Source organism: Ailuropoda melanoleuca, unplaced genomic scaffold (genome assembly GCF_002007445.2).
Source record: "Ailuropoda melanoleuca isolate Jingjing unplaced genomic scaffold, ASM200744v2 unplaced-scaffold11384, whole genome shotgun sequence".
Taxonomy (NCBI): Eukaryota; Metazoa; Chordata; class Mammalia; order Carnivora; family Ursidae; genus Ailuropoda; species Ailuropoda melanoleuca.
The window spans coordinates 6,535,797-6,559,095 of NW_023179820.1; the positions used below are offsets into that span (position 1 = coordinate 6,535,797).

A 23,299-nucleotide genomic window follows, 5' to 3' on the forward strand; every position below is an offset into this window, starting at 1 on the left:
ATACACACACACACACACACACACACACACACACGAGTGCTTGTAAAACTCGGGGAATGTAAATCAGCTCTAGGAATCGTACCAATGTCAGTTTCCTGGCTCTGATACTGTACAAGAGTTATGCAGTTTCCATTAGGAAAACTGAGCCAAATGTGCCTGGGACCACTTTGCACATTCTCTTTTGGAACTTACGATGAATCTATAATTATCTCAAAATAAAAAGTTAAAAGAAAACAAAGGCAGTCAGACTGATGATACCAACACAGTGTTGCCTACATTTATTGTTGCAGTTCCTTCAGTTGTTCTTTCATTTGGATCCTTCACCAGTTTTGCTGGGTCGGTAGCACTCGTGTCATGAGACCTGTGTGAGAGATGAGAAAACAACTTTGGAAATGTTGTTGGTTACATGTGTGAAGTCATCTGAGTGGTGATTTGAACCTAGGGGGTTTTTTTGGAACTGATTTTATTACTAATTCAATAGCTTCTGATAGTGATTTAGAAAGTAGGCTTTAATTTCATAGGCTTGAAGCCAGACTTATAGTGTTTTCCCTGTGCATTCACCCCAAAGTACCCCAACATGGGCCACTAATTTACTACAAAATAAATTAATATCCCCGTCCACCTAATCACACACCCATCTTCAGCAGAATTTTTTTTCTCCATCAGGATTTTTGCTTCCTTTCATTCAGGGCAAGGAGTGCAAGTGGGAGGCAGGGTATCCCCTGGGCCAATCACTCTTCCTAAGTGACAGACATGAGAAAGAGAGAAAGCATTAAAGCCACACTTACAAGAAGTAAAATCCATCTATCGATATAGATTTATATGTATATGTGTCAATGCATTCTTCTTCGGTAATAAACACGGTCAGAGCTTAGACAAGAAAGTTGTTTCCACAAAATCACTTTTTTTTTACCCGGAGACTGAGTCTCGTGCCCTATGGACTAAGTCAGCCAGGTGCCCCTCCACAGAATTATTTTTCGTATCATTCCAACATCAATGCGCCTCTAAGAGCATAGGCTTCTAAGTGCCCCCATTCCAGACGTGTGATCCCTTGAGCAGCTGATCAAAGCATTTGTTTTGAGACGTTATGCACTAAGAGGAGAAAAATAAATGTCAAGGCCCAAAAAGGTAGCTACAAAGACAATGGAGTTTTGTGTGATGAAAAGGATACCGAAAAGAAGAAAAAAAATCTTAGTAAAAAGGAATTATGCTTCTGGTATCCAATACCTTAACATTAATATATTTGGAAGAGAAAATTATTTTTTTGCCTCCATTTGTGAAAGTAAGTTCAATAAGAAGGATAAAAATCGGTTCTTATTCTTTGAAGTCCCTCTGAAGAGAATTCTGTAATAATTAGTTTAATACCTGAGATGCTCTCAAACCTCTTCAGAAAAGGTTCATTTGGAAGTTCGTTGTGACTGTATCTCCCACAGTTAGCATGCAAATGTTAATTGGCAATCCTCTAGTACCTGTCTAGGGTGCTCAGGTGAGGCAAACAGAGTATAGCTATCTTTTATTATTGTGTTGTTGTTCACTCTTTTTTTGTTTCTTAAGTTCCACCTATGAGTGAAATCATATGGTATCTGTCTTTCTCTGCCCGACTTATCTCGCTTAGCATAATACTTCTTATCTTCCAGGGTACTGTGGCATGGCCACAGAGAGTCCTAAATATGCAAGGGCAGGACGCTACCGCTTGAGTGGAAAACCCACATAGTGCTTCTTTTCTTACCTTATAATTTGCTGAAGCTCTAAATAACTGAAAATTGATTTATGGAAAGAGAGCTTTGAAGAAAAAAACATTATGTCCCAAGAATTATTCATAACCAAGTGTCACTGCAGCCCCATGTCTGTCTATACCACTGCTGGGAGATTCTCCCTCCTGAGCCAGAGTGTTTTCTGCTGCTACGGGTGGCTTTGGCTCTGGGTTGACTGTACTACCATGGCACACTCCTGTACAAAATAGAGGCAGTATTTTAATAATATATACCTGTGTTGTATTCATTACAATATTCAAGCAGATGTTGCATTTCTGAAGTTACTGAGGTGTCACCAAAAAGAAAAGTAAGTTTTAATGGAGATAAGACATGCAGTCATTGATTTAAAAAGGGAAGGAAGGAGGGAAGGAGATTTAAGAGCCGACTAAGACCATCAAAATAGAAAAGTATATTTAAGAAAGTCGGTCACAACACAGAGGAGAAAGATAAAGAAATTAAAATGATGAAAACATAATAGATAGGAAGGTCATATCTTGGAAATTCACTTTCGGGACAGATAAAGGGAATAGATGTAAGTGGGATCTGAGTAGATGAAACAACAATCATCAAGTTTTCTTTAAACATAATTTTATATTTCCGATGTAATAAAGATTTCAGACAATACTCTAAGAAGACATATGTAGTACAAGCAAATTTAATGAAAATAGAACTAACCCTAGAAATATCCTCATGGAATGTTCAAATGTTCGAATTTCAAAAATTAAGAGAGGAGGGGCGCCTGGGTGGCACAGAGGTTAAGCGTCTGCCTTCAGCTCAGGGCGTGATCCCGGCGTTATGGGATCGAGCCCCACATCAGGCTCCTCCGCTATGAGCCTGCTTCTTCCTCTCCCACTCCGCCTGCTTGTGTTCCCTCCCTCTCTCGCTGGCTGTCTCTCTGTCGAATAAATAAAATCTTTAAAAAAAAAATTAAGAGAGGAAAAAATAAGATTACCTATAAGGAAACAAGAAGGACCTTTACCTTACAATTCTCTGACTAGATAACTGAAGACAACTGAATTACAGTAAGAAAGCTTTGAAGAAAAAAACTTTATGTCCCAAGAATTATTTATAAGCAAGTGTCATTCATGCCTTAACTCAAGACAAAGACATTTTAAGATATGCAAGTATACAGATTATGACACAGCCACACGTATAAGTCACATGAAAATATGTTTCAGAGCAATGAAAAATATGGAAGTCACAGTTGGCAAGGATTGACAGTAATTATTGAAACAGTCGCTCAGATGGAGATATTAGACATAAAAAGAGACTGCAAAATATGATTATTCGTTAAAAGTTTGGTTATATTATAAAAAGAAAAGAGAAATGAATGAGGGAAGGGGCTTACAACTCCAAATTAAATTCACAGACACACAGAGAGGAAGGGAGGAGAGGAGAAACAACAGTCGTATTCCTCATGTCCGGTAGAAGGAAGTCAGAAGAAACTGTGGTTATGTTTTTTTTTTTTTTTTCAGTCCCAAAGAGGCAAGAGGAAATGCTTTCAGAAGAAATGACATATGACCTTCGACTTCCTTTAAAATAACAGGGGAAGTGGGGAATAAGGAGGAGTAAGAGATGAAGCAGAATTGGCAATATGTTGATGCTGAGTGATGGATATGAGAGTTCGAGAGTGTATTTGCTCTGGGTTTTTTTTATTTGAAAATTAACATAATAAAAATATTTTTTTAATCACAAAGACTGGAGCTTAGAATTTACCCTTTGAAATTAAACAACAAATAGACACATAAATACATAAATACAACTTCCATATATCTATTTATACCACAGTGGGAGCTGTTAGCACACACTTCACACATTCATTGGATAGCACAACTGATCTTGACCTTTCAGAAAAACCTTTAAAAATGGCAAAAGAGGGGCGCCTGGGTGGCACAGCGGTTAAGCATCTGCCTTCAGCTCAGGGCGTGATCCCGGTGTTATGGGATTGAGCCCCACGTCAGGCTCCTCCGCTAGAAGACTCCTTCTTCCTCTCCCACTCCCCCTGCTTGTGTTCCCTCTCTTGCTGGCTGTCTCTGTCTCTGTCAAATAAATAAATAAAATCTTTAAAAAAATAAATAAATAAAATATAAAAATGGCAAAAGATCCTAAATAATAATAATTAAGTAAAAATAAAAAATAAAAATGGCAAAAGATCCTGTCTGGAAGTATTAAAAACATACTGTAAAAGTCCGGGTTGGCCTCATTATACGGTTTGGGCTTTTTTTCATAAATCTTATAATGCTCAGATTTTAAATTATTGGTTAGGAAAAAATATATCTAAGTCTCATTTCCCCTATTCAAAAGATCTCACAAAGCCATGTTGTTGGCTTTCATGTCGAAATCAAGCCAGCCTTGGGGCACATACATGGCTGGCTCAGTCAAAAGAGCATGCAACTCTTGATCTCAGGGTCGTGAGTTCGAGCCCCACACTGGGTGTAGAGATTACTAGAAAAAAATAAATAAACTTAAAAAAAATCAAGCCAGCCTTTACAAAATCATTAAAAAACTGCAAATATCTTAAGAAATTTACATTAAAGTTTTGCTTTCTTAGAAGGCAAAGATGTTGATGAACTTTACTGGGAGCCTTTGATAGTAAACTTGTTGTTATAAGTTCTGTATGAACGATGTATTTCCATTCTGTGGGTAAAAGCAATTCAGATTAGGCTGTGTCATGTGGGAGTTTATTTTAGAAATGTCCGTAGAATGGTTTCATAGTTACTGCATATAAAATGACTGAAAAAAGACATTTTAAAATGAAGCACATATGCTGACAGGTAATATTTAGTTTAAACCCTGCAGTGTCTATTGGAATATATTTCAAATATTCAAGAATGAAACCCAAACTGCAAACTACATAAGTAATTTCATTTGACATCAATGATGTAACGAAATATGTTTTTCCATGAGAATATGTTGTGCTTACAAAATTTTGAATTCTCAGCACTAAAAATTCTAGGGATTCATTTTCAAGTGATAGAGCATTCCAAGGACTTTTATTTGAAATAAGACTAAAATATCATAAGCATAGTCTCAACACATTTTGGTAACTGCCCATTCAAACTGTGTATGACCAGAAGACAAAAGGAAACAGCAGGAAGGCAGGAGCCTGGCAGTTCAGGAACCTGAGCCTAGGAGTCTATGGAAGGTGCTAGAAAGCCAGCTCAGCATCAAAAAGCAGTCTCTCATCTTTGCATCTCCATGTCCTCATTTCCAACTCCCAAGAGATAGAATCTGGCCCAGTATGGGTCTGGTATCTACCCCTGGATCAATCTGTTCTTGTCCTTCTGTAGGCTGAGAGACAATCTTAGAGGAGTTGACCAGCACATTTTGAGTGACTGCAACTTTGAACCAGTGTACAGCCTCCCAAAGTAACCATGACGCTTGAAGAAGATGGTGCTAATTTGGACGTTTGAGATCTGGCATTTTTGTATCTATCACTTGCAAGCTTTACAATCACATTTCAGAGATAAATCCACACATCTCCTCCATTTATCCCCAATTTAGCAAAGATCTGTGGGTGGGCCCCACAGCAACTGAAGTCTGGAGTCACCAGACAAACCCCCTCCTCCACCAGACACGGGAGACCATGAGGTTTTTGTGTGATCTGCTGTGCTCCCTTTAGTCAGTCCGGGTAATCCAGTAACCCAGACACACTGCTACATGAACTTCTTTACCTATAAACTATCATTAAAGGTTGCCTGAGGTTGTATAAGAATAGTTGAGCAGAAATGACCAAATGGAATGAATAAAACATTACTAGAAAAAAATGATCAAAGCATTTGATATTACCAATTTCACACATTTCTCCATTCTGTAATAAATCTGCTCTCTCTGCTTCTGCAAGTTAGAGTGAACCCCATTTATTTAAGACTTTCATCTGTGACCATTTGCCCAGAATGTCACATGTTCTGAAGGGTATATTTTTTGAAGTTTTCAGTTGAGGAGAGAGCTTTACCACCATGAGCATCGCCAAGGAGGACATGCACTTAATTATATAGACACTTCTGTTACAGAACAAGTTTGCTAGATTGAAAAATAAGCATGTGATTAGCAAATAAAAGCCAGCTACTATTGCTTCCTTTTCCCCATGTTTGTCTTCTCTTTAAAAATATCTACAAACTGACTATTTTTAACAACTTGCTGGTGTCATCAAGGTCAGTAAGCTTCCCCTTTCCCAGAGTGGCAATTTTGGAAAAGAAAGACAGGCATCTTCCATCATTTGTTGGCCCCTAAGGGATTCCAGGCTTTGGGGGACCAATCATTGTCTTCTGTGCATTCTTCGCAACATTTGAAACAGAAAGGTGGAGATGCGGAGGGTATGAGGGACAGAAAGCAGAAGGTCTCCCAGGCACCATGTCCATTAGCCTGGGCCAGCCTGGGAGATCACAGAAGTTTGTCACCCTCGCTCTTTCCCCTACCCCTCACCTTAAACCTTTCCTCCACATTTCCAAGCATCCCCAAGGTACCCCATTTTTCATTCTGGCCTGGTCTCTCCCATTAGAAAAAAAATTAGGTTCAAATTCATTTGCACTTAGATATAAATGAATTCATAGATTGTTCCTGCTCACGAAATCTACAAGGAATGGTAATATTAGATCCACAAGGATGAACTTGCAGTAGTGTAATCTGAGGCATATAGAAGCTGAGCAGAAGAGAGACCTGGTGTTTGGGGCTATTTCTGGCCACTTCTCAGAAGCCATACTCCGGCCTGGTCCAAATCCCAGTCGCATCTGGCACTGGCTTCTGCTGCTGATTACAGAGAAGCCGCGGCATTCCTGGCGTCCTCCTAGACCTTTAAAACCTCCTCTTTTTCTGTGCAGTCTTGGCCAAAGGCCAGGTTATAACTCTGCTTGGCTCATCCATCAGAAATGAGCTGGTTTTTAGATACATGAAACCACAAAGGAGCAGAGAAAAATTGAATACCTTTGGATTTTAGAAAATCAGGGCAGCAGAGAGCTTATGACATTTTCAAATTCCTTCTCACTGAGTCAAGATTCAGCACTCAGCAGCGCCCTCACCTCATGGCACACAGCCCTTCACCTCATGCCCAGCTGCAAAAACCATTTTGAGGAGCCCAAGGGCAAGACAGGGCTCTTGGGACCTAATACTTTGTAACAGCAAGACCCAAGGGAGTGAAAGAATGGTAAATGCTGACATCTGGTGGACAGCACAGCATTGCAGGATCTCAAACTAGTAAAACTTGCGGCTCAGTTGTAACTGACGGAAGTCTGATTACTTGAAGACATTCTTTATCCCAGATGAAGAAGCTCAGTTATGTGCATCTTTTTGGTGTACGCAGGCACAAACCAGGCAGTATGATGACATAACAGTAATGTCTTTGTACTGGCAAGAACTGGTTTTTGGATTCAGGTCCAAGTCGGTCTTAATTCTGTCTTGGTTTTATCATGTATAAAATTAAGAAAAAAATACCTCTTGCACGTAATTTTATTAGTTTTTTTTTTAATCAGATACTTTGACTTTTAAAAAACAATCTGTATCCATGGGTCCAGGCTTCCCGCTGGTCCTGTGCTGCTGTCCTAGAGAACCCACGTTTGACTTGTACCCAGTTTCCCCCACAACAGTTAATCTAATTATTCCCATCTACAGATGGAGCCTCACTCGCACTGGGCACATACTAAGAGCCCAGTTAATACTGATTTGCCAATTGATTAACAGATAGAAATTTATTATTTTCCTACTTTGTTCCCACCACATGGGTGAAATATTGAGTTTTCTCTGCCTCTTTAAGCTAAGGCCGTTGTTAGATTCTTTCTTCAGCCAAATGTCTCAAGTGCCATGAAGGAAATTAATGATAGTTATGGATCCTGAATGGTTTCAAAATATGAAATTTCAAGTCCGTGCCAACTTCCAGCTTCCTCAAGAAAAATACCCCTTTTAAAATGGAAAGCAAAGCAATCCAATTCAGTGGAGTCCAACTCAAAGAAATCAATGAGGGCTAACAAGTTCTCCCGGCAGCCAAGCCAGAGGAGAGAGAAAGCCTTAGGACAGGGTCCTGTGCAGCCTGAGTGAGACTCACACAAAGCCTGGTTTATTAGGAACCACTGGAAAAGCTACAAAGCCCATGCAGCCTTCCTGAGCCCTGTGACAAATTTCCACTTTGGACAGAACAATGTCTTCCCTTGTTCTTGCCATCTTGCTTGTTGATTTTTGTGCTCCACCAGTGTGAAATGGGTGGATCCGGCCTGGGACCATGGGGACAAACGGAGGGCAGGCTCCTATAGGAAGACCTGCCTGTGTTCCCTTTCACATCACACCTTCTCTGAACAGCCATTGTAGCAAACCTCATGCCCAGGAGGCTTGCACATGGAATTGTGGCAGCTTCTACTCCACTATTTCTCTTGTCTATTACAATTTAAAAAGATTTGAGATACATTGTTTAGAAGTTAAAAATCATGTCTTTTGAAAAATCTTTTTATTATGTGGCGCCTGGATGGCTCAGTGAGTTGGGCTGCTGCTTTCGGCTCAGGTCATGATCCCAGGGAGACTTCTTCTCCCTCTGTCCCTCCCCCGACTCATGCTCTCTCTCTCTCAAATAAATAAATAAAATCTTTTTTAAAAATCTTTTTGTTACAACAAATGTCAAATATACATAAAAGCAGAGAAAATAGCATAGTAAATAATGGCATAATAGAACTCGATGTACACATTACCCAGCTTCAACAGTTATCAAGTCCAGATCACGTCATGTCTAAGTTCATTCATTTAAGAAATACTGATTGAACACACATTATGTCTCAGTACTGCTTTAGGTTTTGGAGACACAGGTCTGTATAAGAGCAAAGTCCTGACCCTCACAAACTATCACAATTCAGTGCAGGAAATGCTGTGATAAGAGAAAGAGTACGGGCAGCTAACCCAAACTGGGAGAGCTTCCTGGAGGAAACAGCACCTAAGCTGAGACTTGAAGGCTAAGTAAGAGACTGCGCTGGGAGGGAAGAGGAGCAGATTATGAACGGGTAATGATTCAGCAGGAGAATGTTTACAAAGATCCAGGAATGAACATGAACAAGGGGATTTTAGGAGCTGAGGAACCTTAATATAGTTGGAACTGAGTGCAAATTAATAGTGGGAAAGAAAAGTGAATGAGAGTACAGATCAAATAGCAAAAGGTCTATGTGTTACATCCGGGCCTACAGAGAAATGAGGAGTCAGTGAATGGTTAGAGGGAGGGGAGTAACATGATCGCACTTGCCTTTTAGAGAGATCACTCCTTCTGCAGGGTGGGGGACAGGTTAGAGTGGACTGAGGCGCTGTGCAAGCTCCGAGGTGGAAACTGTTGAGGAGGATGCTATAATTGAATTAAGTGAGCTGGGGAAGTCGCAACGGGAATGTTGATAAGTGCTTGCCTGGGGAGGCATGCTGGTCTCCAGAGCTCCCTCTGGATTCTGCTCTGCTTCTCTGCTCTAAAGTACAGGGTTAGTGTGTGTGTCTGTGTGTGTGTGTATGCACGTGCACATGCACACTCACATACACACGCACATTTCCATGTGTTGGGGAAGGAGTCCCAAGAGAGAACAACGGAAAGTGATTATGTATCAGAGAATAGGCCCCACACTGAACCCAGAAATCAGCTCTTTGGAAGCCCTAGAGACCCTCTCCACTAAATCCATCTGTGCAGAAAAGGAAACTGAAGCCCACTTATCCAAAGTTGCAAGGGACATGGCCGGTAGGGCCTCCGTCTCCTGACTCTGCCACCCCTTCCTCCTTCTGTGGCTTTTCCACTACTCTGTGCTTTTGCCAACCTTCTCCCTTCTTCCCTCTAGGCACCCCAGGGGAAAAACAGAGCCCCCAGAAAATGTTAGGATTCAAATGAAAGCAGTGCTGGAAACTTTTATAAACAGATGACTTAAGATAAAGAAGACCTCTGGTTATGTGAGCAGCCCCGTCCCCTGAATTTCTCACGCTTGCGTCCTTCAAGCTTCTGTTTGCTTCCACTGGCTCTTGGGATTTCGATGACAGGGTTTTTCATTCCTCATAGTTACTGACACCAATCCTTGAAAAGCCTTAGGATGAAACATTACAATATGAACCCTTGTTGACCTGTTCTATATCTTCTTAGGAGAAACTGCATATGAACTGAAAAATAAAGGTATGATTTACAATTATATTAGACTCTGTCAATCATTGTGCAAAGTTTAGCTGCACTAAGATTAGAAGCGCTCTTGAAAAAATAATTAAATAGGGACTTTATAAATTATACAGAGTTTCGACTACATCATATTTCATTTCAGAATATCAATATTCTGCACTCCATGGATTTAACTTACCAAAGGCGTGTGACACCATGTGAGGCAGATTGTCCTACAGCCTTCACTTTGGTGGGTATTCTTTACTGTATCTAAAGTGTTAGGGGCTTCTCTGTTATGGCTTAAAATACTGTTCTTTAGTTTTAGGTAAATCAGGCTATTATAAAGCTATACTGTCCTTTTAGGACCTCAGAGAAGTAACTGTATTACTAAGGAAACCATAGAATGAACAGCCATGTGGTTAACTGACCCAGCGTCTATAGAGTTGAAGTCAGGCGTTCAATCTCCAAGCGCAGTTTGGAAGCAAGCTAGTCATGGAATGCTCATGACTTGCTGGGTGGAAGAAGGAAGGGAAATTGGAATTTTGGTCTAAAAGAAATAATGTGGTCAAAGGCACTTAACTACTTGAGCAGCCATCAGAGGCATTTGGAGATATGAATCAACAGTATCGCTGTCCTTGTTCACTGTCGCTGTCAATCCTCGTTACTGTCATCAGTAAATAACAACCACGTCTCCTGGATATGGGTCAAGAAGCACACAGTCAGGAAGTACTACTTGGTGGCCCAGTTCTGTTTCTTGCCACCCTAACAGAAATCATCTGAGCTCACTGGTCTGTAGCTTCCTCACCAAATAAGGAAGGGGGTGGTGAGTAGTGAGATGCATGTATGAGAACATTTTGTAAGTGTTTGCACATCGGGGTAAAATATGTCAAAAATATGATAAAAATAAGAATGCAAAATATAGTAGGGATTTTAAGTTAAATTTGTAAGTTAGAGTACTGCTTACTATACCCCAGGAATACCTTGCTTGGATATATACATATACATACTTAAATACATGTAGGCATTTTTTAATTGTAAGAATCCATTATTTTTAAAAATATGGTAGTTTGGACAAATGCAATTTTTATAGAGTTGGATATTCCAGAAAAACATCCCTAAGCTTCAAAAATTCATTCTGAATTTTTCTTTTCGATTTTCTGATATTTTACGTAACAACAATTCCCTTCATGATCTCTAGAGATATAGAATAGTATGGAAGAAAGAGCAAAGATTTCAGTTCATTTTAGTTTCCTTTTCTTTCTCAGCCTTTTTAATGAGCCAGCAGATAAGAAATATGGTGGAGAAGGCCCATATGGATCTTAAAATCTTAGGTCTTGGGGGCGCCTGGGTGGCACAGCGGTTAAGCGTCTGCCTTCGGCTCAGGGCGTGATCCCGGCGTTATGGGATCGAGCCCCACATCAGGCTCTTTGGCTATGAGCCTGCTTCTTCCTCTCCCACTCCCCCTGCTTGTGTTCCCTCTCTCACTGGCTGTCTCTATCTCTGTCAAATAAATAAATAAAATCTTTAAAAATAAAATAAAATAAAATCTTAGGTCTTTGTACATGGACCATTTTTTATTCTTACCATTTAAAAATGTGCTAGTTAATTTTTATTTTTTAACTGGAATATTCAAAATCAGACTAGTCCAGCCTTACACTTGTGACCTAATACAATTGTTGCATTCTACACAGGAAGAACGGACCCTCCCACACACACACCCTAAATTTGGTTCAGTTGTCCAGACCAATGAGGACACACAAATACCAAGAGAGTAGAGAGAGGTGTGTTACTCCCATAATGAGGCCCTCTGAGGAGAGCAAGGTAGGATGCTTGTTAACAGGTCCAAAAATGGCTGGAGAGAACAGAAGGCGAGCAGCTTGGGATTTTATGGTGGGGCTGGAATTGAGGGTTCTCCTTTGCAAAAGCCAAGACTTGCATGGCTTGAACTTCCTGCAGGTGCCAAAGGAGAAAGCATCTAGGCGGTCCTATCAGTTTGCCTGGATGGGGCAGAAGGGAAAGGAGAGTAGTGGGGACTGAAAACTGTCAACAGTCAAGCATGAAAGAGAAAGAAGAAAGAAAGAAAGAAAGAAAGAAAGAAAGAAAGAGAGAGAGAGAGAGAGAGAGAGAGAGAGGAGAGAAAGAAAGAAAGAAAGAAAGAAAGAAAGAAAGAAAGAAAGAAAGAAAGAAAGAAAGAAAGAAAAAGAGAGGGAGGGAGGAAGGAAAAGAAAGAAAGAAAGAAAAGCACCAACTCTTTATTACAGACTTTATTACAACAATACAGAGCCTAATAGTGTATACAACATAGTAAGTCTCCATCTGGCCAGTCGCCAACCTCTATTCCCCGATCCACCCAAGGCAACCACTCTTCAGTCTTACCAGCTTCTTTGTATCCTCCTAGAGATACTCTATGTATATACAAATATATGTACATGGGTGCATGCGCACACGAGATTCATTCCTTTTGTTAACGACTGAAGGGTAGAAACTTGATAGTCCAAGATTTGTTTAAATTCCTTCAAACTTTTTCGGCTGTTTTCTGGATAAATGTCTTTGGCCAACTTATTTCACTTGAGTCTCAATATGGTCTTCTGTAAAATGGAGAGGAGATCAATACCTGCTTGCAGGGTTACAAAAAAGAAATAAATGACATAACATTAACCAGAGTCTGGAACATAATAGATGATGTCCCTTTTGTTTTATTCCCTTCTTCCCTGGCTGCTCCCTTTCAGTCTCATTTAAAACTTCCTTTCCCTTTACTGCCTCTGAAATATTGGAAGTTCCCTAAGTTTTCATCCTTGGTCCTTTTCTCTTCTCACTGGACTTGTTCTCCTTGGCTGATCTGGGCAGCGTCAAAGGCTCTGAGACAGCTTATGGACTGATGACTCCACTCAGGCTCTGTCTCCTGCAGTCCATGCATGAATTTACAAAAGTCCACTGACCATCTAGATTTATGTGTCTAACAGGCACTTCAAAATTAGCAATTGTCTTTACCTTTGCCCAAACTCTTATTCTCCTAAGTTCTTTATCTCAGTAAAAATGGGTACCATCAACCACCAGGTTTTGAACTAGCAACATGGGAGGCATAACCCTTGACCTTGCTCTTGTCCACATTTCACACCTCTAATTGATCAGCACATTTTGGTCACAGTATTCAAAGTTATCTCTTGATCTGTTCATTTAGTTATCCCCACTGCATTTAACATTTTTCTAGATCATTCACTATCATCTCCCCCAAAATTATTGCAGCAGCATGTTTCCTGGTCTCTCTTTCCAGTCATGCCTGCCTCTAAGTAACACCAGAGGACAGAGAGATCTTTCTAAAATACAAACCTGATCCTATTAATTCCCTGATTAAGTTTTGTCAGTGGCTCCCCATTTCCATCTGGATGTGGTTCAAACTCCTTAAATTGATTCAATCTAGTTCTATTTTTTCATCTTTTTCTAGGAATCCTACCCAATTCCAATAGCTTTAAATACCATTTTATGCTAATAACTCCTAAATGCACAGCTCCTGGACTCCCACCCAGACCTCTACCCTGAGCTCAAGGCTCTTTTACAGCAAGCTATTTAGCAGCTCTCTTTGAATGACTCATAGGCATCTAGGAAACATGTTTACCAGGATTCTTGATTTCCCCCCTCATCTTTCTCATTCCAGCCAGCCACCCAACCACTCATCTCAGAACAGGGTATTATCTTTGATTCCCTTTTTCTCAGTCTGCACATTCAATCCATCTGAAGTGCCATTAATTCTCTATAAAACATATCTCTGTCCATTGCTCTATATTTTATCCCCATTACTGTCCAAGTCATCATCTTCTCTCACTTGGACCATTCCAAAGCCTCCTGTTTTCACTATTCTCATGTGCACCCCCTTCCAATTCACTCCAACACAAAGCACCAAAAGAGTCTTTTAAAAATATAAATCAGATCATGTCACTTTCTTGCTTAAAATCTTTCAGTGACTTCTGATTGCTTTTAAAATAAAGTCCAAAATCCTTGCCGTGACTTACTTGCCCTCTTCAGTCTCCATAGATTACTATCCCCTCTTTCACCACACTATAAGAGTAGATCATTTTCTTCCTCACTCACTTTGAATCCAGAGTATCCAGAAAAGTGCCTGATACTTAAGAGACACGTGATAAATGTTTATTGAAAGAATGAAGAAATGAGTGGCCTACAAGACCTTTCTTGGACCCTGCTTCAGCTGTTCTTTCTACCTCTACATACTACAATCTATGCCCCACTACATTCTAGAATAGAAAGGGAGTTGGCAATGTCTATCTTGCAAACACTTTTAGCTAGTGGCAGCAAAAATCAAAGTGGGGGAACCCCAAGAGATTCTGGCAAAATCAGGAGTGATTTACTCAGCTGTTTTTCCCCACCAGGTGGACATTCTCAGGCTCCTCTGAGCTCACACCGTGAAGAGTTTTTAATGTTCTTTTAAAACTGTGGGAAAATATAAACAGCATAAAATAAATTACCATTTTAACCATTTTTAAGTGTATCATTCAGTGACATTAAATACACTCACAAGGTTGTAGAACCATCACCACTGTCCATTTCCAGAACTCTTCTATCAACCAGTACACTCTACATCCATTAAACGGTAACTCTCCATTCTTCTCTCCCACCAGCCCCTGGTAACCACCGTTCTACTTTCTAACTGCATGAATTTGCCTATTTTTGATACCTCATGTAAGTGGAATCATATCTTTGTCCTTTGCATCCAGCTTCTTTCACTTAGCAAGTTTTCAAAGTTCATCCATGTTGTAGCATGCATCAGAATTCCATTGCTTTTTGAGTGATTAATATTTGAGCTTGTTTTGCATTCATTTGCCCTACAAATATTTATTGAGCACTTTGTTAAGGGCCAAGCAGTGTTCTAGACACTAGCAATGAACAAAAGAGAAAAAATGACTACTTTCATCATACAAACAAAGAAGTAAATACATTGTATGCCAAATAGTAAAAAGTTCTATACAAAACCAATATTTCAAGAATAGCAGTATAAGAAGAGGGGATCTTCATGGTAGGATGGGAGCATTCATGCTATTCCTTGAGGGCTAATGTAAGGACTTTGGATTTTACTCTGAAATAAGAAGCCAATAGAAAGTTTGAAGTTGCGGAGTGACATAGCCCGACCTAGATTTTAAAGAAAAATCCTGGCTTCAATTTTAAGGGGAAATGAGGCAAAGGGGAAGTAGAAACACCAGGAAGAGGATAATTCAATAGTCCAGGTGAATGATGATAAGACCTGTACCCGAGAATATTAGTCAAGGTTCTCTAGAGAACCAAAACCTATAGGATATATATAGTATGTGATAGGTAAAAAATGAGAGAGAGAGAAGCAGGGAGGGGAGAGGAGTGGTGGGGAGAGGGAGAAGGAGATTTATCTTAAGGAATTGACTCATTCATTTGCTTTGGCTGCCAAGTCTCAAATCTGTAGGGCAAGCCAGCAAGTTGGAAATTCAGGTTAGAATTGGTATTTCAGTCTTGATCTAAAACCTGCAGGGTAGATCAACAGGCTGGAAACTGAGACAGGGTTTCTATGTCAGTCTTGTAGCTGGATTTCTTCAGAGGGAGAATCTGTTCCACGCCTCTTCCTCATTTCTGATGGTTTGCTGGCAATCTCTGGCACTCCGTGGCCTGTGGGTGTATCACCTCCATCTCTGCTTTCATTTTGACACGGCAGTCTCCTGGTGCGTGTCTCTGTGTCCAAATTTCTCCTTTTTGTTAAAAATTTTTTTATTGTGTTGCTAGTCACCATACAGTACATCCTTTGTTTTTGATGTAGTGTTCCATGATTCATTGTTTGCGTGTAACACCCAGCGCTACATGCAATACATGCCCTCCTTAATACCCATCCCCAGGCTAGGCCATCCCCCCACACCCTTCCCCCCGACACCCTCAATTTGTTTCCCAGAGTCCATAGTCTCTCATGGTTTATCTCCCCCTCTGATTTTCCCCCTTTCATTTTTCCCTTCCTTCTCCTAATGTCCTCCCTGCTATTCCTTATGTTCCAGAAATAAGTGAAACCATATGATTATTGTCTTTCTATGCTTGACTTACTTCACTTAGTATAATCTCCTCCAGTTCCAACCATGTTGATGCAAATGTTGGATATTCATCCTTTCTGATGGCTGAGTAATATCCCATTGTATATAGGGACCACATCTTTATCCATTCATCTGTTGAAGGGCACCTCGGCTCCTTTCACAGTTCGGCTATTGTGGACATTTCTGCTATGAACACTGGGGTGCATGTGCCCCCTTTTCACTATGTCTGTATCTTTAGGATAAATACCAAGTAGTGTGATTGCTGGCATATTTCTCCTTTTTATAAGGACGCCAGTCATATGGGATTAGGGGCTCATACTATTCTAATATGACTCTTCTTTACTAATTATACCTGCTACCATCCTATTTTTAAATAAGGCCATATTCTGAAGTACTGGGGGTTAGGATTTCAACATATGATTTTGGGGGAGACCCACTTCAGCTTATAACACAGAGTGATTGCTGTGAATATAAGAAGAAGGGATACTCCAGTGTTTTTGACCTGAATAAAAATGATCATGTTGCCATTCACTGAGATGGAGGAGAAAGTTTGGAAGGGAAAATCAAGAGTTCAGTGTTGCATATAATTCAAATAAATATATGTATATATATTCAAATAAAAATCCACCACCTATCTTAAGCTCCTCATTCAGTTAACAACACCAGGAGAAAGGTAGAGGGCCCAGTTTTCTCTGAAAGAACTGAGCAGACAGAACCTAAATTGTTTCCCTTCCCCAGACATACATGTCACCTAAGTAGCCCTTATTTCTGGTCCCTTCCACTTCTGTTCCTAGCCCCACCTTCCTCAGTATCAATGCTCCATTATGTAACATCGACTTACAACACCTTCATATAAGTCCTAGGCATAGATCCATTTAAAAAGTTATTAAAAGAATGGATGAAGTCAGAACTAATTATGAGCTACAGAGATATTCTTTTTAACAGTTGTACTTTCACTAAGAACATTGAGATTTGAAGTGAATCCTAATAGAAACAAGTTATTAATAGTTTGGTTGGCCTCGAATTAATATTAACCTGTGACTCTAATATCCATGATCTATCTTTTATCTTGCCACTTTCCAATCTGCATGCTTTATAGTCAGCACTAGCAAAGACTTGCCATCAGAGTTTTAAATCACTGCCAATTCAACTCTTAGATCCAAGTGGAGGAATTGTTTCTCCAAATAATGGAAAATAAAAATGTATAATAAGGCTAAACCAAAGCAAACAGATTTTTTTTTTAAAAAAAGAGTCCAGGAAAAAAATAGATCATCTCATAAAATTAAATCTAATTTTAAATTTTATTCTAACTGTGATTTTAATTCTAAAGGCTCTCAGTAATTTTTGGTTAAGAGTAATTTAATCCTGCCATGGATGTTTCTTTTATGAAATGTCGCTATTTAAGGGTGAATGAAAATTTTCGATTTGTGTTTTAAAAGGATGAGACTTTGTGTATATTTATTTGGGTGTGGTGATTAACTCCTCTGCATGGTTCAGTAGCCAATATGATTAATTAGGGAAGTGGATATTTGATCTTTATAAAGTATTCCCTAAGTCTTCTGGATTTCTAAGGATCAGTGCTTTCAGGAATACAGATTCCAAGATGATTCTGTTTTGTGGCTAATGTTAGTGAAACCCTCAGACTGTCATCTAGAATCTGGCCTAAAAGGAAGACACAGATCTCTGGAGTGCTGTGGGCAGCTGAAGGTCTTTCCTCAGATAACTTTTCTCAGATGGAATTTTGTGGCTACCCTGATACTCCCAGAGCTCTGTCCTTGCCAGGAGGGCCAGAAGAAGTCAGATTTCAGCACCTTGCACCTATCATGCTTCACACCCCTGCATGTTAGGGAAGCCTGTGGTCCCTGACCAGACTCGCTCTGACTGCAGAGTGTTTCCAGACACCGGCCAGAATTGGAAAGCAGGCTCCTGATGCTGAGAGAAAAGACCAATCTAGGGAAGGGTAAAAGCTGAATGTCTCCAAAGGAGCAGTGGAGCTGGGGCTTTGTGTTTCTGCGGCTGAGTTTGAGACTTTTATTCTGCCTGAATATTTCCACTATTTTCCTCACAAGCGTCTCTGTCTTGAAGCAAAGGAGCGAAGCAAAATGCTTAATGAAGCGTGCCTGGGGAAGGGGCGTGCAAGTGACTTGGGAAGAAGGACTTGGGAGAGGAGAAGAGAGAAGGGTCAGGTTACAGGTTCACACATTCTCACAAAACTTTTTGAAAATATGAGCTGGAGACGCAAATTCTGGGACCCACGGAAGTCCCATGAAGCTTCCTTCGGGCCCCTAGGAATGGGGTATGGGTCGCAGAAGTGTGCCTGTTGCTCGTTTTCAGCGATTTAAGCTTTGCTCAAGCCCTCGCATGAAGGCTGGTCGGGAAGGGTCGCGCGTGGGCTTAGTCAAGCTCTGGGTCGCCAGGGGCTGAACCGGTTCTTTCTTGACTTCCTTTGCATGGGGTCCTTCAGGCCCCGGTGCTCGCATCCCCTTAGGTTTCTGCTGCCATCCAGCAGCGCGCTCGGGGCAGACGCGGCCGCTGGCCCACCATCACCGGCAGGTGCGCACGGAGCTAGCTGCCACCCGCCCAAGCCCAGCTGCCCGCGGCATCCGAGCTCGATTGGCGCCGGCGGGGGACCCACCCCAACCCCAGACCAAGAGCCTGGTCCCCTGTCCTCCTCCCCGGCAAGACTAAAGCTGGGCACCAAGGCCGGCTCTGAGCGTTTTCCAAATCTCTCATTTTCCCCCCGCCTCGAGAGCTGTTGGCACTTCTCCAGAAGCCTCCCTGGCTCTCAGGTCCAACCCCTAAAATAAACTCATGGTGCCAAAAAGCGGGGGAGGGGAGAGAAGCATCTGAACGTGGAGAATGAAAATACTAGGAGAAAGACCCCATTCTCCTGGAAAAGGTAATAAGGGGAAGCGAAACAGTGTGAACTTACTCGGAAATGCAAACCAACCTCCACTCTTTCCCCGAGCGCATACAAACGACCGAAAGACAAATCAGCCAACACATTCGGCGGCTTCCCAGAAAGGGCCTCATGAATGAGAATGGGTTGCTAGGTTTCCTCCCTCCCTCCCGACAGTCGCTTCCCACAAGACTTCCACCGCCCAAAGAAAACATGCCGGGCCTGGCAACAGCAGAGCCGGGGAACCTAGCCAAGCCCACGGAGGCCTCCCGTGGCCGCTCCCGCCTTCAGGACCCTGGAGAGCGGCCGCCGCGCCCTTGGGACTCGCGTCCCGCCCGGCTCGCCAAGCCCCCTCCCGCGCCTCGCCACCCTGTCACTTTTATTCGCTGCTTCCCGCCTCCACCTTTAATTTTCTTGGCAACCACCACTCTTGTTTTTCACAAACAGATTAAATTGTCTTTTTGTTTTGCTTGAGGGAGATGTTTGGATTGGCTGAGTTAGGTTCTGGATTGTAGCTTCTCTTAATGTTAGTGGACCAAGAAGCTCTAAGAGCTCAAAAATGAGAGCCTGACAAGGCAGGTGACCTTAAGAAGCCACTGAGTTCAATCCATTTACTCAAAAAATGAAGCAGATAAATTCAAAGAATAAAAAGACTTTCCCAAGGTTAGCTGTGGAGTTGGTTGCAAGGCTCAGTCTAGAACTCTGGGCTTCTGACTTCTAAATTAATGCTACCCTCTACTTTCAAAGAAAATAATAACAATAATTTTACCTTTACACTGGCCGTTTATATAGCCTAAGCAACAAGTGGAAGGTGGAAAGGCCTGTGTTCCTGAGAATAAGATGGATGCATAGTGTGGAAAGGGGCCCTGCATAGTGTGCACTCCTGAGACCCAACACAGTCCTGATATCCCACCCACGCCACCAGCACAACCAAAGTCAAATCAGCCAGTCTCTTCTTCCACCCATCCTGGGTCTGGGATTGCTCAATCTTCTGACACTAATCAATTCCCCCCTAGACACCTCTCACAACGGAACCTAGTAACAAAGTCCAACTTCAGTGCCTCAGCAGGGAGAGCTCTAGGCACTTTAGGAGGTGGGAAAGGTCAGAGGGAAAGTGGGAGAAGAGCAAGAGTTCCAAAAGGGAACTAGGAGATGTTCACTCACTAGGAAATCCTAAAGAACCAAGACGTATGAATACAGATGCACATTGCATCTCAGATTTAAGGTGCATATGAACCCCCTGGGAATGTTAACATTCAGATTCTGGTGCCATGGTTCACGATAGGGTCCCAGATTCTGTTGTTATTAACTGCTGGTTGTTATTAAAGCTGCTGGTCCAATAACCGCAATGAGTAGCAGAGAGTTAGAAAGGAGAGAGGGGAGGAGGGAGAAAAGGAGAAAGAGGAAGGAGAATCCAACCAAAGGCCTTTCCTTTTGCTTTCACCTACCTTCTCTTGCACCCCCAAAGTACAGTCTCAAAATGCTGTAGTATGATACTAAATGCCCATTTTCTTCAGCCTGTAGCTACACCAAACAGTAATGGTGCGTTGGTTTTGTTTCTCTCCCCCTACCTCTTACCCTTCCTGCCGCCGGCCCTGCACAGCTCCCAGACTCGCCCGCTGCCCCGAAGCTGCTCAGCCTCCTTTCTAGCACGCTCTCTGGCCTCGCGCGATTCTTCTCTCACCTTCTCCGGCGACCCCCTTCTGGGGCTCCCCAGCGGCGCCCGGACTTCTCCCTCCTGCTTCCCGCTCGCTCCCTGCCAGCGGCCGGGCTCTCAAGAGGGCAGGGAGAGCGGCCAGGCCGCCTGTCGCTCCTGCTGGGGGCAGCTCTGGCACTGCCCAGACGACCCCCGGGGGGACGCCTGCCCACGGAAGAGGACGCCTGCACTGGGCAGAGCTCGCCCATGCTCGTGAGTACAGTTTTCCACCACGCCCCACCCCCGGCCTCACCCAGACACCAGCAGCCCCTGCTCCTTCCTAATCTCGACTGACCCACTCCACAACGGGCCAGCAGGGGCTCCGGCCCGCAAGGGGAGCGGGAGGGGGCGAGGGAGGGGCCGAGAGTTTTGATGGGAAGATCAAGAGAGGCTTGAGCTAGTTCAAGAAAAAGGCGCCGGCGCCTCGCCTGACACCCCCTTTCCGCAGTAGACCCTCGAAGCTAGTTTTTCCTGGACCATTTCCTTCCAGTGTCAATGGAAACTGTGGAAGCGGGAGTCCTGGCCATTCCTGAGTCTGCTTCTCAAACTCTCGTTCTCAACGTGTCGATCAACCCCCTTCCTGCAAGCCCCCCCCAAAGCTCCTCCGCCCCCTCCTCGCACTCCCACTCCCCTGCCCTCTCAGCATCTGCAGGCTCTGGAGGACGGGGAGGAAATGACGTGATGTTATTTTTGAATCAGGTCAGCTTCCAGCTTCAGTTTAGCCCCCCAAGTTCCCGCGCCGGGCTCGGGCGGTCGGTCTCCGTCTCGTTCCCGAGGGCACACGGCTGGGTCTATAGGGACACGCGGTGCTCTGTGCCCGCGGAGCTGGGCGGCAGCGTTTTTCCGCTCCACCCCCGGGTCTCTCCCTACCCCTGGACTTCGGAACCCCTGGGGACGGAAGGAAGCAGCCAAGGGTCTCAGCGGGATCCGGAATCCGGAGTTAGCCACCCCCCCCCGCCCCCACCCCCAACCTGGTGGGGCCACCAGCTCCGGCAGCAGGAAGAGGGCGTGGAACTCCTTTCCAGTGAGGGACCAGCAGAGGCAGTACCGGGGTGGGACGGGTGCAGAGCTCGGAGAACCACCCGGGTAAAGAGAGAAGGTAGGGGGCTGCTCTCCAGAGGCTGGGTAGTCCATAGCGTGACTCTCCAGGGATAGAGCACGCCCTCCGCGCGCGGCGCACCCCGCCCCCAGCACACTCACACTTGCACTTCCCTCCGCCCCCCTTCATTCACAAGGTCTGAGCACGCATTCCAGCACAGCCGAGTCTTGCTCAGCCCCCGCGCGCCAAAGCGGAGGGAGCGCGAGGGGGTCTTGCAGACTCTCTCCACGTTCGCTTGGCTTAGCGCCCACACTCTGGATTCTGCCTAATTCCGGGCTGGAGGAGGGGGTTACAGTTCCGCCGCGGATTAGGTCCTGCTTGGAGCCCGGAGCGACCCCCCCAGCCCCCGCCGCAGTGAAGCGCGCCGCCGCATGAGGGAGGCGAGACAGGGATAGCCCAGCAGAGGAGGCGGGAGTGAGGGGGCGGGGAGGAGGCAGAGCTGAGGGAGCTTGAGAGAGGGAGAAGAAGGTGAGAGGAAAGACCGAGAGCTAGAAGAAGAGGAAAACCGGGGAAAGCGATCGCGGGCGTAGTAAGGCCACGAGTTGGTATTGTAATAAAAAAAATAAAGGACACGCGGGACGCATGCGCACGGCCGACGGAGGCGAGCTGGCCGGAGCTTCCCCTCCTGCTCGCCCGGTGGACGGTGAAATCGTGAGTATCCCGCATCCTCAACGCCTCCTCCCCCTTTTCCCTCTCGGACTCACTCTAAGGCCTCGGGCTGGGAAGTGGCCGGGGCCAAGCGCGGCGCGCACGCAGGGCAAGACCTGGAGCTCTGGTAGTCACCGCGATGGCGGGAGCGGGTGCCGGTCCGTCTCCTCATCCGCGGGTCCGGCCGCGTAGGTCAGTCAGTGCGTATTGTGGGGGCGTATGGGCTTAGGGTGTGACTGGGTCTCAAGGGGGGCGTCCAGCCACCACGATCAGTTTCTGCCGGGTCCAGCAGGGGGTCCGCACGATTCAACCTCTGTGGCCTGGGGTAAGTGAGTGGGTAGGGGAGCGAGAGCCTAGCCCTTAAAGCCTAAAATGCGTACTGACCCCCGTAATAGATTTGGGGAACTCCAGGCGGTGGAAACGTCGGCATTCTCACCCGGCCGGGTGCCGGAGGCGGGCAGTTTGAGCGCAGGTAGGAAGGAAGAGGAGACACTCCCTAAATCGCAAAACCTCCCTTTAAGAAAAGCGCAGCTCAGGCGGGGGACCCGGAAAGTGCCTGCTCACGCACCCTGGAGGGTCTGACTCGTTGTCCTCTTTTACGCTCTTGAAAACCTAATGGACTGAACTGTCGCCCACCCTTGGCCCGCGCCAAGGAGGTTAAGGTGTAGGCGCCGGAGGTGTTTTTCCTAACAAACCGGGGCGATTGAGTCTTCCGCACTCTCGGAGCTGCGCTCGGTAAGTTGGAACGTGTCGCGGCGGCCGGACTGCGGAGACTGGAAGGGGGCGTGGGCGCGCGGGGGACCTAGGAGGGTCGTCGCGCCAGCGGGAAGGGATCGGGGGACTTTCTGGAGTGGGTGTGCGTGGAGACTCCCTTCCCCCAGCTGTGGGGAGTGGGCGGGGAGGGGCCTAGGAGCGAGCCGGAGCGGGTGGGCGTTTGCGGGCGGGGTCTGTGTGCTCCGCGTCCCGGGAGGTGGGCGGAAAACGGTGGGCACTGGGTCGTCTCGGCTCTGCGACCTCCCCACCGGGCGTGGGTGGTGAGTGGGCGGGGAAGGGCCCTG

The 23,299-nt window shown here is 44.4% G+C and overlaps 1 protein-coding gene and 1 long non-coding RNA gene across 4 annotated transcripts in view; one reads left to right on the forward strand and one right to left on the reverse strand.

The window, feature by feature from the left end:
- Window positions 1-255: 255 nt before the first annotated feature.
- On the reverse strand, window positions 256-21,062 carry LOC117797708. The gene is made up of 3 exons (XR_004622662.1): window positions 20,483-21,062; window positions 635-740; window positions 256-361 (listed from the first exon to the last, which is right to left on the reverse strand). It is a non-coding gene; the product is annotated as an uncharacterized LOC117797708 (long non-coding RNA).
- Window positions 21,063-21,579: 517 nt separating this feature from the next.
- The window catches only part of RGS20 (regulator of G protein signaling 20), a 48,237-nt gene continuing 46,517 nt past the window's right edge, over window positions 21,580-23,299 (forward strand). The window contains exon 1 of one of the 3 annotated variants that reach the window (XM_019810270.2): window positions 21,580-22,244. In XM_019810270.2, coding sequence (XP_019665829.1) covers window positions 22,176-22,244 — 69 coding nt within the window. In that variant the 5' untranslated portion in view covers window positions 21,580-22,175. Of the gene's footprint in view, window positions 22,245-22,281; window positions 22,434-22,556; window positions 22,977-23,299 lie in introns of those variants that run through there. The other 2 variants (XM_034650163.1, XM_011237619.3) reach the window with 2 other exon arrangements.